This window comes from Salvelinus namaycush, chromosome 27, assembly GCF_016432855.1.
Source record: "Salvelinus namaycush isolate Seneca chromosome 27, SaNama_1.0, whole genome shotgun sequence".
In the NCBI taxonomy this organism is placed as follows: domain Eukaryota; kingdom Metazoa; phylum Chordata; class Actinopteri; order Salmoniformes; family Salmonidae; genus Salvelinus; species Salvelinus namaycush.
In genome coordinates, this window is record NC_052333.1 from 13,729,251 (window position 1) to 13,748,324 (window position 19,074).

Here is a 19,074-nt window from a genome sequence, read left to right on the forward strand (position 1 = left end):
ACTGTGGCAACCACACATGCAGAGATTATCCGTTCACCTACTCTGCGTCTCACAAAGAGACAGCGGTTGGAAAATCTCATTTGGACTCGGACCAAAGGACAGATTTCCACCGGTCTAATGTCCATTGCGTGTTACTTGGCCCAAGCAAGTCTCTTCTTATTGGTGTCCTTTAGTAGTGGTTTCATTGCAGCAATTTGACCATGAAGACCTGATTCATGCAGTTGATGTTGTCTGTTACTTGAACTCTGAAGCATTTATTTGGGCTTGTAACTCTAATGAACTTATCCTCTGCAGCAGAGTTAACTCGGTCTTCCTTTCCTGTGGCAGTCCTCCGGAGAACCAGTTTCATCATAGTGCTTGATGGTTTTTGCAACTGCACTTGAATAAACTTTAAAAGTTCTTGAAGTTTTCCGCATTGACTGACCGTCAAAGTCAAATCAAAGTTTGTCACGTGCGCCGAATACAACAGTGAAATGCTTACTTACAGGCTCTAACCAATAGTGCAAAAAAGTTATTTGGTGAACAATGGGTAAGTAAAGAATTTTAAACAGTGAAAAACAGTAGCGAGGCTACATAGGCACCGGTTAGTCAGGCTGGCTGAGGTAGTATGTAGATATGGTTAAAGTGACTATGCATATATTATGAACAGAGGGGATGGTGGGTGGCGGAACACAATGCGGTTTGCCAATGTGCGGGAACACTGGTTGGTCGGGCCAATTCAGGTGCAAATAGTCCGGGTAGCCATTTGATTACCTGTTCAGGAGTCTTATGGCTTGGGGGTAAAAACTGTTGAGAAGCCTTTTTGTCCTAGACTTGGTACTCCGGTACAGCTTGCCATGCGGTAGTAGTGAGAACCGTCTATGACTGGGGCGGCTGGGGTCTTTGACAATTTTTAGGGCCTTCCTCTGACACCGCCTAGTGTAGAGGTCCTGGATGGCAGGCAGCTTAGCCCCAGTGATGTACTGGGCCGTATGCACTACCCTCTGTAGTGCCTTGCGGTCAGAGGCTGAGCAGTTGCCGTACCAGGCAGTGATGCAACCAGTCGGGATGCTCTCTGTTGCAGCTGTAGAACCTTTTGAGAATCTCTGGACCCATGCCAAATCTTTTTCTTTTCCTTAGGGGGAATAGTCTTTGTCGTGCCCTCTTCACGACTGTCTTGGTGTGTTTGGACCATTCTAGTTCGTTGATGTGGACACCAAGGAACTTGAAGCTCTCTCAACCTGCTCCACTACAGCCCCGTCGATGAGAATGGGGGCGTGGTCGGTCCTCCTTTTCCTGTAGTCCACAATCATCTCCTTAGTCTTGGTTATGTTGAGGGATAGGTTGTTATTCTGGCACAACCCGGTCAGGGTTCTGACCGCCTCCCTATAGGATGTCTCGTCGTTGTCGGGTGATCAGGCCTACCACTGTTGTGTCTGCACACTTAATGATGGTGTTGGAGTCGTGCCTGGCCATGCAGTCGTGGGTGAACGGGGAGTACAGGAGGGGACTGAGCATGCACCCCTGCGGGGCTCCAGTGTTGAGGATCAGCGTGGCAGATGTGTTGCTACCTACCCTCACCACCTGGGGGCGGCCCATCAGGAAGTCCAGGATCCAGTTGCAGAGGGAGGTGTTTAATCCCAGGATCCTTAGCTGAGTGATTAGCTTTGAGGGTACTATGGTGTTGAATGCTGAGCTGTAGTCAATGAATAGCATTCTCACATAGGTGTTCCTTTTGTCCAGGTGGGAAAGGGCAGTGTGGAGTGCAATAGCTATTGCATGATCTGTTTGGGTGCTATGCAAATTGGAGTGGGTCTAGGGTTTCTGTGATAATGGTGTTGATGTTGACCATTACCAGCCTTTCAAAACACTTTATGGCTATTGAGGTGAGTGCTACGGGTCTGTAGTCATTTAGGCAGGTTGCCTTTGTCTTCTTGGGCACAGGGACTATGGTGGTCTGCTTGAAACATGTTGGTTTTAGACTCAATCAGGGACATGTTGAAAATGTCAGTGAAGACACCTGCCAGTTTGTCAGCACATGCCTGGAGCACACGTCCTGGTAATCCGTCTGGCCCCGCAGCCTTGTGTGTGTTGAAATGTTTAAAGGTCTTACGTCGGCTACGGATAGCGTGATCACACAGTCGTTCGGAACAGCTGATGCTCTCATGCATGCCTCAGTGTTACTTACCTCAAAGCGAGCATAGAAGTGATTTAGCTCGTCCGGTAGGCTCGTGTCACTGGTCAGCTCGCGGCTGTGCTTCCCTTTGTAGTCTAATAGTTTGCAAGCCCTGCCACATAAGACGAGCGTCGGAGCTGGTGTAGTATGATTCAATCTTAGTCCTGTTTTGACGCTTTGCCTGTTTGATGGTTCGTCGCAGGGCATAGCAGGATTTCTTGTAAGCTTCCGGGTTAAAGTCCCGCACCTTGAAAGCAGCAGCTGTACCCTTTAGCTCAGTGCGAATGTTGCCTGTAATTCATGGCTTCTGGTTGGGGTATGTACGTACGGTCACTGTGGGGATGACGTCCTCGATGCACTTATTGATAAAGCCAGTGACTGATGTGGTGTACTCCTCAATGCCATCGGAAGAATCCCGTAAAATGTTTGTCTGTGATAGCAAAACAGTCCTGTAGTTTAGCATCTGCTTCATCTGACCACTTTTTTTTTATAGACCAAGTCACTCGGTGGAATGTTGTTTCTCTTTGCTTATTTGAGCTGTTCTTGCCATAATATGGATTCAGCCCTATTTGGTAAAAGACCACTTTCGGTATACCACCCCTACCTTGTCACAACACAGCTGATTGGCTCAAACACATTAAAATGGAAAGAAATTCCATAAATTAACATTTAACAAGGCACACCTGTTAATTGAAATGCAATCCAGGTGACTACGTCATGAAGCTGGCTGAGAGAATGCCAAGAGTGATGAAACTTGTCATCAAGGCAAAGAGTGGCTACTTTGAAATATATTTTGGTTTACACGTTTTAGTAACTACATGATTCCATATGTTATTTCATAGTTTTGATGTCTTCACTATTATAATACAATGAAAAAATCAACTGTGGAATAAGTGTCAACTTTTGACTTGTACTGTCATTCACCAATAAAGGTTTTGTAGTACAAAATGTTTAGCTATCAGGTTGTAAATCAAAGCTTGCCTGGTACATTGTTTGCTTCCTCCATTCGGGATGCACTGTTTCAATGACTCAATATTTTGTACAAAATCTGACGTCTGTAACTAACACCGAACCGGCTGCGCGCGTGCGCTATCGTGCATAAATGTATTTTGTCCCCCCACACCAAACGCGATCACGACACGCAGGTTAAAATATCAAAAAACTCTGAACCAATGACATTAATTTGGGGACAGGTCGAAAAGCATTAAATATGTATGGCAATTTAGCTAGTTAGCCTGCACTTCCTAGCTAGTTTGTCGTATTTATTTAGCTTGCTGTTGCTAGCTAATTTGTCCTGGGATATAAACATTGAGTTATTTTACCTGAAATGCACAAGGTCCTCTACGCCGACAATTAATCCACACACAAAACGGCCAACCGAATCATTTCTAGTCATCTCTCCTCCTTCCAAGCTTTTTCATCTTTGAACTTATATGGTGATCGGCATCTACATTTTCATAGTATTACCACAACCGGCAAAACAGTGTCTTTCAATCACCAACGTGGGTATAAACAATGAGGAGATGGCACGTGGGTACTTGCTTCTATAAACCAATGGGGAGAGGCAGGACTTGCAGTGCGATCTGCGTCAGAAATAGAAAGGAGTTCTATTTTAGCCCTTGGCGTCGCAGATGCTCGTTGGAGCGCGCTCAATAATTGATTAACATGGATTTCTAAATTCATTTTGCGACGTGTCCGGTCAGTTCAGCATGTAAGGCTGGGAATGTCAATACAATCAAACTAGCAAGGGCAACAATCACAAGTCAGTCATTACATGGGTAATAGGCTAGCGCACGTCAACCAAGGCGTGACACATTTCTATCCAGCCTGGTGTTGTCCAGAAAATCTCCCCCGTGACAGATTTGTCCCCCCTCTTTCACGTGAATTGGCACGCACTCAATTCTTCATTGCTGCGACTTGCTTGCTGGTTGAGATTTCAGATCACGTTAGGCTGCGTTTAATTAGATATTCTTATGTCGGTTTGGTGTAAGGTCTGCAGTTTTCGGTTTGGCTATTTGTTTCAAGTGTCAGTCTAGAAATAAATCTCTTTGCCAAAATTCATCTCATGTTTTATTCGACTTGTTCTGAAATGTTTGATTGCCTACATTTTACTCCCTATGTTTAATGGTACACACACATTAATTTCGGTTGACTGTCCTGACGTGAAGTTTGTTATATAGAAAGTATTTCACTCTTTGTGCTACAAAGTATTTGACTCTAGCCAGGAAATTAGAGAGGTATTTCGACAAGGCCATTTTATTGCCTGACGAAATCCCCCCCTTCTATGTTGGGACTGCAGGGCCTGGCACACTTCAGAATAATTTTGGTAGCTCATGTTGACCAGTACTGTGTGTTCCACAGAAAGTATTTGACTCTAGCCACAAAATGAAGGATATTAGAAGGGGGTGGAGGATTTCGGCAGGGGGGAGGGGGGGGGGTCTTCGGCACAACACCGGCAATGATTTTGGTTAATTCATTTTGGCCCGCTACCATACCGCCAGCGTTGCGCTGCACTACAAGTCACAGCAAGCACTGCCAACCTGCTGCACACCAATGGGCATTGTGTTGCCACACACACACACACACACACACACACACCCCTCTTCCCAGACACACATGAGCCAGCCAGAGCACTAACCGATTCTTCTATCAGACCAAATGTTTAAACGTGTTGTAGGCTAAATGTCCATGACGAGGTGCCAGAACAATTTCATATTGGTTGTCGAAACTTGGAAAGATAAAGGATTCACATGGGAGTTTAAATTACTACTAAAGGACAATAGGACACAAGCGAGTATAAATTAAACAGTTGAGTCATATACTTTATGAAATTACAGCCTGATTCGCTCGCATCGGTGAATTCAACTTCAATTGCCCTGCTTTCGTGTGTCCCTGTTTATAGCACGTAGCGGAGGTAAGGTGTATAGACACATGCCACAGTCCTAGCTAGGCTATTAAAATGTTGCCGTCTGGCTTCAGTTTTTTTATAGCTTGAAGATGAATAAGCAAAGATCTAAACCTGCAACAAAACACCATGTTACATATTACAGCCACATTTGTGCAGTAGCCTCGGCTGGCTACTCAACTACAAGATATTGAGTGCACCATACAGCAATTTTGCATTCATTTATTTAGCAAGCTAAAAATACGTAGTGGGTGTGTGACCAACTTTTCCCCCCTCGTATTGTTTTTCGGTGACTACAGGAAGGGATGCAGGTGTCAATTGGGTTACTAGTAAGACATATGAATCACTTTGCTAGCTACAGTAGCTATGCTGACCCTGAACGACTTATCCAGTTAGCAGTGATCAATCAAATGTATTAGCGTCGATCAAATGGGAGAGCTGGCAAGTTCCCATTCAGTTGTCAAACCGTGGGACAATTTGCATGCATTGCCAGGGAAGCTGCAGAAGGACGGGGAAGGTTAATGCCAGGACTATGTTTTTGGATACAAGGTCCAAGCTGCTTGATGAGGACTCCATGAGAGTGCTAGCTACTGCGTTCATTCTATGCCATTTTGACTACGCTAGTACTTCCTGGTTTGGGGGTTTATCTTAGCTGAAGCTCCAGATACAGGAGCTGCTTTCAGGAAATCAACTGGCTGCTTGTTGAGGCTTGTGTGTCCCAGATTAGACTGGGTTTGGTTTACAGAATTATTTATGGTTCTGCGCCCAGATATCTGATTACTTCCCCATGTTAGGGATGCACACAATCACAGCACCAGATCAGGTGTTGCTAATGTGCGCTTATTCAGGTTCAGGAGTAATGCTGGGAAAGGTACTGTCTTGTATACTGGAGCCTCAGAGTGCAGTGAGTTGCCTCTGCCCATAAATGTCCTCTCTGGGCAGCTTTAAAAATAAAGTAAAAAAATTGTTCTGAGGGAGAGAGCCTACCTTTTCATTGTTTGACCAATAGGACTGTGAAGTTCCCAAATGTAAGAGGACTCGTGATATTTGAAGAAATCCATTCAGTGGCTTTTGGCGAATGTGTTCTAATCTAAAGTCATGCTGTTGCTACTGCCTGTAAACACACAGTCCAGTTTAAAGTGAATGATGGCAGGACCGTGTGGCAAAAGCTTATTTGCATATAGGCCTACTGTGGCTCGGATTGGCTATGGCCTACTAGTCTGCATAGACTCCGGTCCTGGACAAGACGGATGTTTTTATTTACTGCAGTGTCTATTAATTGTCCAACCGCAGGGCTGCTTTCCCTCTATATTGCTATGGAATTTTCACAAATGCCTTGCTCTGTCATTCCCAAACATTCTATGAATTTATGAAAATGTGAAAATGACGACTTGCTCACGTGTCAGAATGTTAACCAAGTATATGATCAGATTTGAATAAGATTTCATGTTGCTAAAACGTCAGTTCCACTTTAAATTATTCTTCAACTTGAACAATTGACTCCTGTTGTCTTTCTCTCGCTCTGCCTCTCCTCTCTATCAACAGTACCGAGGAGATTCCACTGAAGATTCTGGCTCACAACAACTTTGTGGGCCGACTGATCGGGAAGGAAGGACGGAACCTAAAAAAGATTGAAGTGGACACAGAGACCAAGATCACCATCTCCCCGTAAGATGACCACACACGTCCCAGAATTTCTAGTTTCTGACTACTGAAATAATGGCCAATTTTAGCATGTAAATCTTGGTGCGGCAAACTCGACCAACTTTGGTTGTTGATGCATGCAAGGGAATCCACAACACTAAACAATCCATTCATTGCACTATAACATGACAAACGGTGCCCACAGACTGTTAGGGCCTACATAAAGCTGTCCCAACAGCAGAGCTTTCCTTTCAGCATTATGGAGTGAATCCTTAACATCACTACACTTGGGTATCAGTGGAGCCTTGTCTGGCAGCAAAGCAGTTCATTCAGCCTCATTTACTGCCTTTTTTAAATAACCATAGTTGATATGGCAGACTTGCTTAAATAATTATGGTTTCTGCTGACTCCTTGTGGAGTTATGTAACTCCATAAAACTGTGCTCCTTTAATAACGAATGCTGACATGAGTTGACTTTTGAACCATACACAATCATTACATTTGTGTTCAGTAAATTCATGATGAATATTCTTATCATTAACACTAAGTAGGCTATAAGCAAGTGCAAGCAAGCTGCGAAGAGGGAGATCTTCCTTCAGCACTTTCAAAATGGACACAGAAATTCAAGTGTTCGTTCAGATAAGGCCTCCGTCTTGCTGAATTGAACTTTAATTCACTAGAGGTGGTTAGCTTACTGTTTTAAGTATTTTATTAGGCCTATGTGGTCAAAAGGACAATACAATCACAAGGATCCACTTTTATAGACAGCGGATTGTACAAACCAAATAACCCTCGCAATATCAACTGGAATTACATGGGTCTATTACTGAACTCACTGGCAAACATGGTTACAGGCCCAACAACATTATAGTATTCCCCCCTCATTTAGTAAAGCACATGAGCTTTTTATAATACACAAAGAAATGTATAATTCCAACATTGACAAAAATAAATGAGATACTAATGAGACCTATTTAACAATTGTGATGGACAAAGTATGGCATTAGAGAACGATGAGTGGATAAGAGGAAAGTTGTAATTTTGATGACACTATGAGCAAGCTAAGGACAACAATAGGCCTATGCCTATTTGTTCAGCACCTTTTGAAATGGACAGCGACATAATTGAGAACATGGGGTGTTCTTACAATATTCTCCCTGTACACAGTCAGAAAATAATAAATAATGGGGGTATGTTAGTAGACAAAGCTTTTACAATTGTAAACTAAGGCATTTCTGTAAAACTGGCCAAGGCTATATGTGCACCACCAAGTCAAAACCGTGTAGGCAAGTTCTGAGGGAGAGGGACCAAATTCTTAGGGTGAGACACGGGCAACTAACAGCTTACTACAGACCATTCTTAGTATTACTTTCTTAGCTACAGTATACGTATCTCCCTGGCATTGTCATTTATGCGACAACTTTTTGGACTCACCGTTGTGCTGTGCGCAGCAGTCCGTGTGTGTGTGTGGGGGGGGGGGGGGGGGGGGGGGGTTGAATCATGATTTCAGTGTTTTTCAGGTTGGAAAGTCGGACCTCTAGAAAGAGACCCGAGTTCAGACTTGGAATTCTGTGTTCGATGACCGTTCAAAATGTATCCCCCCCACCACAAGAGTTCCCAGTTGTCTTGAACACACCGAAGTCTGAGATTTCTGAGTTCCCAGTTTTGAACACGGCAGAAGTCAATCTGGATTGACAGCATGGCTAATATATTCAACCTTTTCTGGCCCATGGTGTTGCATGTGAATGTTTTGAACATTTCTTTAAATCCTTAGACATAGCAGGCAAGGGAAGCAAAATAGTGATTGGTTTGTGACGCTGGCAGTTAGCCACTGATTCCTTCCAAACCATTCATTGTTGAATTTGTGATTTCTGACTTGCTGTGTAATGTTTATGGCCAATGAGCACCGATTTTATAACTTCTCTTCATATGACAAGGATTCATGATGATGACTGCTTGGCTAGCTAAGATTTGAAAGTATGATATGATCAGTCCAATCAAAGCCATGGTAGATATAACATGATTTGATGTTATTTTATCTGTGACCACTGGCCTTGAGCCTTCTTGGATAGCCACTTCTAATATAGTCTAGGGCTGCACCCAAGGGGGCTTGAATTGCCTAGATTCTGCGGCGACGTAGTATCCCCATGAGTCACACAACACTGAGCCAATCACAGAGCAACGAGAGAACATTACCAACTCCTACGCACTGTATTTTCGGCGGCTGCCGCTCCACCACAGAAAGCATTGAGCTAGGCATTTTGGAGCTGCCTTAAGAGACCATGTTTGTATGCAGATTTATTAACTCAAGGATCATTTTTTTATTTTATTTTTTACATTGTTTGCAAACTATGACACTGTGACCCACCTGCCCTGAATGACAGGTCGCCATTGTACACCCTTAACTGATGCACACAAGCCATTGTCATCACGTTATCACAATGATTGGATGCCACACACGTACATTTTAGTCTTGTCAAATTCACCTCTAAAATAATCCCACTAACACACCAATTACAAAATCCTCATGTCTCTAAGGTATAACGAACACAAGGTCAGTCTCCCATCACAATACACACACCCACTAGAGATCAAGGTGGTAATGGATGTCCTTCTCCTTCAGTCTCCAGGACCTGACCCTGTACAACCCTGAGAGGACCATCACAGTGAAGGGTTCTATCGAGGCGTGCTCCCGCGCTGAGGAGGAAGTCATGAAGAAGGTCAGGGAGTCGTATGAGAACGACGTGGCCGCTATGAATGTAGGTCCTTGTTCTCACACGCTGGGCACGGCACGCTGTGTTGGTGGAACCAAAGAATTCAGAGTAGTATCCCTACAGTGTTCTACTTTTGTGCACTATATAGGGTGCCATTTGGAATGCAACCTGGGAGATTTTTTTCTTATCACTGAAATGACAGTGAAGGTATAGAAACGTGATGTTTAACTACCTGCGTGTGCCGTCCCTCAGCCTTTAATTGTATTCGAGTGGTTTCCCTGAGATCGGTTTTTGTTCTAGTTCCTTTTGTCTGGTAGTAAATCTCTCTTCCTCTGTCCATCTCTCTCTCTCTCTCTCTTTGTCTGTCCCCAGCTCCAGTCTAACCTGATTCCAGGACTCAACCTGAATGCTTTGGGTTTGTTCCCTGGTGGTGCTCCAGGTATGTGCCCCTCCATGGGACACAACGTCCCACCTCCCGGTGCCCAGGGTGGCTACTCCTCATTCGGGGTGAGTGTCTGGACCTTTCCCCACCCCGCCTACCTCCCTGGGTCTACTCCACAGGGCCTCTTGGTGACGCTTAAAGATGGCCCCCTCCTTACTGAAAATTTCTGCAAGAAGAAACCTAAAACACACCAACCTCTGACTGAAGCCATTTTGGATCTTTCAGTGAACCTGTCTGTGTTCCTCTCTCCTTAGTGCAGCCATTTGGGGGCACGACAGTGACTTGGTTTTGTGTTATTCTCTCCTATAGAGCAGTTTCTTCGGGGGTGAAGGGCCATTTTGGGCGTCTGTGCTGTCGGCGAGCAGCCAGCCCGTCTCTGTAAGTCTCCCTTCCCACAGTGCTTTGCACGGCTTCTGGCTGCTCGCTGCCGGATAGGGTAACGAGGTAGGGCTCGCAGTAAAATTTGACCTCTAGGGAGGGCACAACACGTTCATTACTCTGAAACCTGCTGGGAAGGGGCCCCTAGTCCGAGGGCCCCAGTGTCTGCTGGGTTTAGTTGGGCCCTCTGACAAAAGAGCAGCTATTGAACACCTTTGCGTGTTTAGAAGGTTACAAATGGGCGCAAATGTTTTCAAGCGGACAGCGGTCTATTGAACAGTTTAATCTGGAACCGCCTCCTTGAAAACGTTTGTTCCCATCTGGAGGCTTCTGAATGTGTCCCAGGATTTGGATGACTGAAGTGTAAGGATTTGATGACATCCTCTTAAAAGAAGGATGACATTCTCTTGTGATTCTAGATTAAAACCAGCCGTTCCAGCAGCTCTGTCCCACATGTCACCTTATTCCCTATATAGTGCACTACTTTCAACCAGAGCCACTAAATGTATAATATTAATACCTCCTGCCCCCTCATCTAAAAGATCTCACCCACTTTTCTCTAACACCAGCCATGTGCAGTGAGCGGACACAGTTTGTTACATGTTTTCTTCAATACAATCTGTTCTACAGTGTCTGTGGAAGCGCTGAGGAGTGACAGAGCAGAGCCAACCATTCTCTGACTTCCATCTGAAAAGGATTATCAGAGTGGTGCATCCATATACTGTGTGGATTAGTTAATGTGCTCAGTTGCTGCAGAGAAACGGAGAACCGTCTGGGAATGCTGTGTTCACCTGAACTAGGCACTGGATGCTACAGATTTGCGCATCTTTCTAGAGGCGGGGTGGTTCTCTTATGCCCTGGGTGCGTCCCAATAATCTGTCATTCCTCCTGAACTCGATCAGTACTTCCCACACATTTAAAAGCATTGGATTGGTATTGTCATGGGCAGGAGGGAATTTCCATATCAGTCTTATTTCTAATCCATAACAGGAAGTGAACAAGTTCTCATTTGGTGAGAAAGGAGAGATAATTGGGACACACTCAACATTGGAAGTTGTGATTTGTTTAGTTGTGTTCAACCTCTTCATTACTGTATGTTCAGTTCTTTCATGGTTATGCAGTGCTATTGTGATTATATATGCTACTGAGGGGATTTGAATTGGCCTAGATTTGACTGGTAAATATGAGGTACAACTTTGTTAATAAAGCACTTAGGAAACTTCCCATCAGCTCTGCTTCCAGTCTCCCTGGTTGTGTCTCAAATGGCACCCTATTCCCTGTATAGTGCACTACTTTTGACCAGGACTTATAGGGCTATAGTAAAAGTAGTGCACTAAATAAGGAATAGGGTTCCATTTGGGATGCGAACCACTGTGGATCCTTCTTCCTGTGTCGCTGCATCTGTTGCTTGGTCACTATCATTTGGGCTGCTATCGCGGTTTGCCAGGCCTGATTGTGGTCTCCTTGCGGTCAGAATTGCTCTGTTGTGGTCTCACTGGGATCTCATTACTGTCTTGTGTCCTCTACTGTTCCACAGAGCCAGGGGCAGCCGGAGTCGGAGACAGTCCATCTGTTCATCCCGGCGCTGGCGGTCGGAGCAATCATCGGAAAACAGGGTCAACACATCAAGCAGCTGTCGCGCTATGCCGGAGCCTCCATCAAGGTGAGGGACTTAACTCACAGGAGGGTTTGAGCTGCGACTCAATAATTTAAAGTAGCTTCTCGTCTTATTTGTTCTCCTTCACCCATCCCCCCCACCTCTCCATTTCAGATCAGTGCAGATGAAGTCAGTGTCGTAGATGCAAACCAGGTATTTTATTTTTGCTTCAAACATTCAGATGAATTTGGTTGTCTTGTTGCTTATACCCATCAATCATCTCAGAAGTGCAAGTTGGGTTAGGGTTCAGATTGGGATTGGGTGGCGCCTCCTTCAGGCTGTTGTGATGCGTCCCTGATGGGGTAAAGCAGTGGGCAGTAATTAGAGCAAGTAAAATGTGTGTGCAAATGTGTTAACACGTGTCCTTTTCCTCCCATCAGGTAGCCCCTCCAGAAGGTATGGACACCAAGCAGAGGATGGTGATCATTGCTGGACCACCAGAGGCCCAGTTCAAGGTAGGAGCCCTCAGGACCGTGCTCTCCAGCCATGCTATTTCTGTCCAATGCCCACCACCGCACCAGAGAATTTTTTTGGTCCTTTTTCCCAAAAACACGGTAGTCTATACAATTGAAAATTAGCTAGCTGGCTAATTCTGGTACAGTTACAGAAATGTTGATTGATGTCCATCGTCCCTGTCAAGTAAATGACCTCAAATAAAGCAGATATTTAGAGTTCGATAAAGATGCTTCTGCAGCTTCAATCAAGGGTTGTGTCATTTCCTCTGACTCCAGTGTGGGATGTTTGCTCTGTTCCAGGCTCAGGGTCGTATCTTTGGGAAGCTAAAGGAGGAGAACTTCTTTGGCCCGAAGGAGGAGGTAAAGCTAGAGGCTCACATCAAGGTGCCCTCTTTTGCCGCTGGACGCGTCATCGGCAAGGGAGGCAAAACGGTACGCAGAGGCCGGTCTGTGTGTGTGATCACTGCCATTTTACTGTTGCAAAATGTAGAAGTTCTGCTGCAGAATAATTGAAAACACCACTTATTACTTTGGCCATAAAAGAAAATACTTATTCATTTGTTCATTTCTCTCTCGCTCCCTGTCTCTCGCTTGCTCTCTCGTTCTCTCGCTTGCTCTGTTTCTTGCTTTCCTTCTGTCTCTCCCTCCCCCCTCAGGTGAATGAGTTGCAGAACTTGACAAGTGCTGAGGTGGTGGTCCCCAGAGACCAGACACCTGACGAGAACGACCAGGTCATTGTCAAAATCACTGGACACTTCTATGCAAGCCAGGTATGTTACACTAATCAAACTTTAAAGTGCAATTAAATTGCAACTCACTTTACAGTAAAACAATAACAAATTAAGTAGATCAAAAACAAGCATGAGGAAATAAAATAAAGGAGCGTAAAACTAATTAAGATGTATGTCTGAAATAATTTCACTACAGTACTAATACTGTTGCCCAATTCCAAATCTACCCCTCTGCACTTCATGTGGTTCTGAAGGGATCAGATGGGAGGAGCAATGATTACAGGATGTTCCTCCACCTCTGTCACTGGGCAAGGTGGTGTCTTCTATCTGGCGGGGAGAGAGAATGAGTCCATATTCATCCCAGTCAGCTCTGATTAGTGAGCTAAAAGGCTGGTTCATACTATGTGCACATTATGAATGAAGCTGAGTGTAAGGTTGTGGACTGTTGGGTGAATGGGGGTGTAAAATGTGTACAATGTCTGCTTGTTATGTAAGAATTGTCCACCATACTGCTTCACTTCTTTGTAGCATTAATCAATGGCTGCATCTGAAGGGGCACCCTATTCCTTATATAGGGCACTACTTTTGACCAGGACCCTGTGTATATAAGGAATAGGGTGCCATTCTGTAATAAAGGAAATGGGGTGCTATTTCAGTTGCAGCTGTCATTAACCTTGCTGCTTGATGAATTCTTAATTCTACTCATCACCTTAGACGCAATGGATGTGTGCATGTCATTGTCAGATGACATGTCCTGACCTCTGCCCTCTTACCCCTCCCCAGCTGGCCCAGAGGAAGATCCAGGAGATATTGTCCCAGGTGAGACGGCAACAGCAGCCCAAACCCTCACCCCGTGGGGAGGGACCCCCCCTCCCCCGCCCCTCCCGGAAGTAGAAGGTGGCCCAGGGGGGGGCCAGTGACAGAACCGCCCCCGAAGACAGACTAGAGCAGAGACCGGAGGGGAAACACAGGCAGGGACAATGCGCTCATCTCAGGGGTTAAGGGTCACGGGTACCCAACTGTACACCCCCACTCTCGACGACCTCCTCGACCTTACACACCCACCCCCACTTTCGACGACCACCTTGACCTTACACCCCCCCCTCGACGAGCTCCTTGACCGACACTACCCCCTTTCTCAACGATATCCTTGACCGACACTACCCCCACCCCCTTTCTCAACGATATCCTTGACCGACACTACCCCCACCCCCCTTCTCAACGATATCCTTGACCGACACTACCCCCACCCCCCTTCTCAACGATATCCTTGACCGACACTACCCCCACCCCCCTTCTCAACGATATCCTTGACCGACACTACCCCCACCCCCCTTCTCAACGATATCCTTGACCGACACTACCCCCACCCCCCTTCTCAACGATATCCTTGACCGACACTACCCCCACCCCCCTTCTCAACGATATCCTTGACCAACACTACCCCCACCCCCCTTCTCGATGAGCTCCTTGACCGACACTACCCCCTTTCTCAACGATATCCTTGACCGACACTACCCCCACCCCCCTTCTCGACGAGCTCCTTGACCGACACTACCCCCTTTCTCAACGATATCCTTGACCGACACTACCCCCCCCCTCCCCCAGGCCGACACCACAGCGTGGATAAGAGACCATACACCCCCCCAACCCATCGCCACACCTGTCTGCATCTCTGTGAGAATGTACTTGAGGGTTCCAACGTTGTCACACACCCTCACCCCCTGCTCACCCTCGCCTCGGTCCTGATTGGTTCCTTATTTGTTTTAATGTTTTATTTTTTTTGGTACACTAGAAAACACAAAGAAGAAATAATAATGAACTCCCTCCTGTCACCTCCCTGGTGTGGTAACACACTCAACCACCTCACATGTTGATGACGGCTGTTAATTTTGACTTTTGTTTTTACCTTTTTATTTTACCTTTTTGTTTTTGCCCTGGATGAAGTGTTTGTTTAGTTGGTTGAAACTTTCTCTCCCGAGTTTTCTTTGGAAAGAAAAAGGCATTGCTCTGAGTCCTTGTAGGATGGAGAAAGGTTAGGGGGAGGGGCTCGGGGTAATACTCTGGTGTTTGATTGGACAGGGGCCCCGGTGGTGGTCTAACAGGGCACCCCTGTCCTGCTATTGATAGTGGCATTTTATAAATTCGGATGCATTTTATAGATATATAAAATATATTTAGAGGCGAGGATAACACTGTCATTAACACTTAAGGGACGTGTTGAATGGTGTTGGCCAGGAAAACCAATTTAATATGCATTGTACTGAACTACCTCAGGATCTCTAGTACCTCAAGAAGATGAAGAGAAAAAGAAAATAATTATATATATGAAAAAAATGTTCCTTTCTTTTTTATTTTGCTTTGTGGTATTTTGTATACTTTATAAAGCTAATAGTTATTGAACATTTTTATTTTTTTAAGAAAATTTAAAATTTGGTCAGCTGCCAACTGACCTTGCCTTCAACTCTAGCGCTCTCCGGCGGCGGCAACGTGTACAATGTGTCTGTCGACGGTGGCCCTGTTCATAAAGTCTCTGTACATAGAGCCCAGGGCAGAGTTGGCACCAAACTGTTGGCTGCTGACGGGAGTATCGAGAGAAGAAATTGCCTCAGTTTTCCTGAGGTGTATCCACCATCTAATGAAAACTACAAACAACGAATATATTCGAGTAATGCTGAATAATGCCAACCGTACATACTGCAGCAATGCCGTTTAGTTTTGGGATTCTGACATTGACGGTACGTTACATTTTTCACACAATGATTTTTCCTTTTGCCTTCCTGGAAGTGCAATGGGTAGCACACAAATGGAGGGGCCTGAACACTGAGTTCTCTCTCTGTAGCCGCCATAGAAATGGACATGTTAGAGCAGCACTGTCTGTTCTCGGTTGTATTTCTGTTACCTGCTTTATTACATCATCCTAGTCTCAAATGGCACCCCATTTCCCTTATAGTGCTCCAAGTTGTACACTACATGGGAAATAGGGTGCCATTTGGAAGTCATCCCAGGTTTGTGACAGGCTGAAGTGCAGTCCACAGCCTGACTAGGGTTTTTTCATAGAGGGAGCTTGGCCATGTGCGGTGGCCCCAGTAGCCGCAGTCGGTCTACATTAGTGTCATTCACTGCATGGTGAAAGTAAGGGGAGTCACACTGATGGATGCTTATTTTGCTATAGAAACTACGTTAACTAAAGGTTGCGTTTGTTTAACCAGCAGCTGTAATCTTGATTGAAGTGAGAAGTTTCAATTGTTATTCATCACAAAAATCCAAGATGCACACAAGAAAATGTACTAAATTTACCTTGATTGGGATGGGAAAGATTAGTTAAAAAAACAAACGATAATGAAATACTATACCAAGTTTATCCCTTTTTTTTTTTTCATGCAGAATGTAAATATGTTTTGATTGTGGTAAGTGCTCGTGTGTATCCATGCTTCCACAGTAGAACGCTGTCTACCTCAGCTGAGGGGGGTTTGTGGTGGCACGCGCCCTCACCCCGCCTAGCGCCCACGCGCTCGCTGCGATACCTCAGTCCCCCCAGGAACACTTCTCTGCATGGGCTTGTGCGTGCTCACGCGGTTCAACCTCGCGCTGATGTCCACGAGGGGCACAAGTGACGATTATTATTCCCCCTCCCTTTCTCCACCCGTTTTTTTTTTATCTACCTCTTTAGATACATTTGAATTAGAGGCAAACTTCTATTTGTTAGATTTAGGGTTATTCTCCCACTGTCTCCCTTCTGATTTCCCAGATATTAATGAAAATAAATAAATCATGTACTCTTTAGAATTTGAACGAATAATGGAAAAGTTATCAGATATTTCCTTTGCCAGTGTTTATATATATATTTATATATATAATACTCTTCTAGCTTAATTGATTGTAAATCCTCAAGATTTTGCTTTTCTTTCTGCTTTTCTTTTTGATGGTGTGGCTTCCATGTAATTGAACTTTCTTGCCTGGGTTTTTCGTGAAAAAAAGGTCAAATTCACCGGTTTGAAGTTTTTGGATTCAATGACTGGACGATAAGTAACAAACAAATGTTTAAAAAAAGGACCTGCCTTTGTTTCTGGTTTGAGACTAAAAATAAATACTAAGCCAGTCTTCTTTCTTACCTTTTTATGTCTTTACGGATGCTACATTGGCCTGCTGATTTGATAACGATTTGTTCGGTTAGCATTTCCTGGATGTGTAATGTGGAAAATCATGTTTGTGTGGGAAAGAGGGACTGGGTTTGGGTGTCAGTTTTTGGAAAAGTGTTCTGGTTTAAGCATGATACCCCCCCCTTCCTGCGACCATGCTTCTGCCCCTTCACCCCCTCACAGCTCAACTTGTCAAATGCCTCTGAATAAATCAAAAAAATGAAATTGGCTCCCACGTCTTTCACTCGTCTATTTTTTCTCATGTTTTTTCAATCTACTGTAAGATGCCATAAAATATAACTTAACATTTGTTAAAGGGGAAGTTCAGGATTCTACAACTTCGTGCTATTTGGTTCCTCAGCCTGAAAGAACACTATATATACAAAAGTTAAATTAGTGGATTCGGCTATTTCGGCCACACCAAACTTGGCAGAATATCCCATACTGAAGAGCTCAGTGACTTTTAACATGGCACCGTCATAGAATGCCACCTTTCCAACAAGTCAGTTATTCACACTTCTGCCCTGCTAGAGCTGACCCGGTCAGCTGTAAGTGCCGTTATTGTAAAGTGGAAACCTCTAGGAGCAACAACGGCTCAGGTAGTCCACACAAGCTCCCAAAATTCTGTCTTCTGCTGCAACATTCACTACAGCGTTCCAAACTGCCTTTGTGAAGCAGTAGAAAAGCCTTCTCTGGAGTGATGAATCACATTTCACCATCTCAGTCTGACGGACGAATCTGGGTTTGGTGGATGCCAGGAGTAAGCAGCATGACAACGCCCCTGTGAACAAAGCGAGGTCCATACAAAAAAATTGTTTGAGTTCGGAGTGGAAGAACTTGACTAGTCTGCACAGAGCCCTGACCTCAATCCCATCGAACACCTTTGGGATGAATTGGAATGCTGACTGAGCCAGGCCTAATCGCCCAACATCAGTCATGGACCTCACTAATGCGCTTGTTGCTGGATTTGTAGCTCCTTTTTCCCCCCTGAAAGTGTACGTAGCGAAAAGGGTGCCATTTGGGAAGCAACCATAGTGTCTCTTAAACATCAGCCGGTCCTTCCTCAGAGGGACACGAGAGAATGTATAGCTTAACGGAATGCATCATGTCTGAATGTTTCTCATTAACCCTTACCAGTGGCTCTGCCCCACCTGTTTAACAAATAAATAAAAGTTAGCCTGTTTTGCATGTTATTTTCCCATTAATACATGTCACATCAGTTTGCAAACAATGTAAAAAACAATTATCGAGTTAATGAAGCGGCATACAAACATCTTTTTTGCTTTCTTAAGGCAGCTCCAAAATGTAGGTGTTTCAGCCTAGCTCAGTGCTTTCTGTGGTGGTGGGGCAGCCAGTGGAAAATACGGAGGGTAGGGGTTAATGTGCTCTAGTTGCGCCCGTGATTGGCGCAGTGTTCTGTCACTCATGGGGACAATGCATTGCTGCAAAATCTATGGGGAGAGCTTGAAAATGCAAGCCCCTTGGGGGCTGCAATAGATTTGCATTAAAAGGCCCATCCAAGAAGGCTCAAGGTCATAGGTCACAGATAAAATGATGTCAAATCACGTTATCTACCGTAGCTTTGATTGAACTGATGTCAACATCATACTTTCAAAATCTTAGGGTTAGCTAGCAGTCATCACGAATCAAGTCGACAATCTACTGGCAAATCCTTGTCATATGAAGAGAAATTATAGATAAAACGTATCGGTGGTCATTGGACATAAACATTACACAAGTGGAAAATCGCAAATTCAACCATGAGTGGGTTGGAAGGAATTGGTGTTGAAGTGCAAGCATTGCAAAGCAATCACTAGACTGCTATTCAGTGGAGTGGGTGTGTGAAGTCTG

General features: G+C 44.8%; 1 protein-coding gene across 2 annotated transcripts in view; it reads left to right on the plus strand.

The window, feature by feature from the left end:
* The window catches only part of igf2bp3 (insulin-like growth factor 2 mRNA binding protein 3), a 40,546-nt gene extending 23,095 nt beyond the window's left edge, over positions 1 to 17,451 (plus strand). Inside the window, exons 8-17 of one of the 2 annotated variants that reach the window (XM_038965949.1) lie at positions 6,606 to 6,728; positions 9,328 to 9,463; positions 9,791 to 9,925; positions 10,170 to 10,238; positions 11,776 to 11,901; positions 12,010 to 12,048; positions 12,276 to 12,350; positions 12,651 to 12,782; positions 13,007 to 13,120; positions 13,865 to 17,451. In XM_038965949.1, coding sequence (XP_038821877.1) covers positions 6,606 to 6,728; positions 9,328 to 9,463; positions 9,791 to 9,925; positions 10,170 to 10,238; positions 11,776 to 11,901; positions 12,010 to 12,048; positions 12,276 to 12,350; positions 12,651 to 12,782; positions 13,007 to 13,120; positions 13,865 to 13,975 — 1,060 coding nt within the window. In that variant the 3' untranslated portion in view covers positions 13,976 to 17,451. The remainder of the gene's footprint in view (positions 1 to 6,605; positions 6,729 to 9,327; positions 9,464 to 9,790; positions 9,926 to 10,169; positions 10,239 to 11,775; positions 11,902 to 12,009; positions 12,049 to 12,275; positions 12,351 to 12,650; positions 12,783 to 13,006; positions 13,121 to 13,864) is intronic. The other variant, XM_038965950.1, reaches the window with a different exon arrangement.
* Positions 17,452 to 19,074: the final 1,623 nt, after the last annotated feature.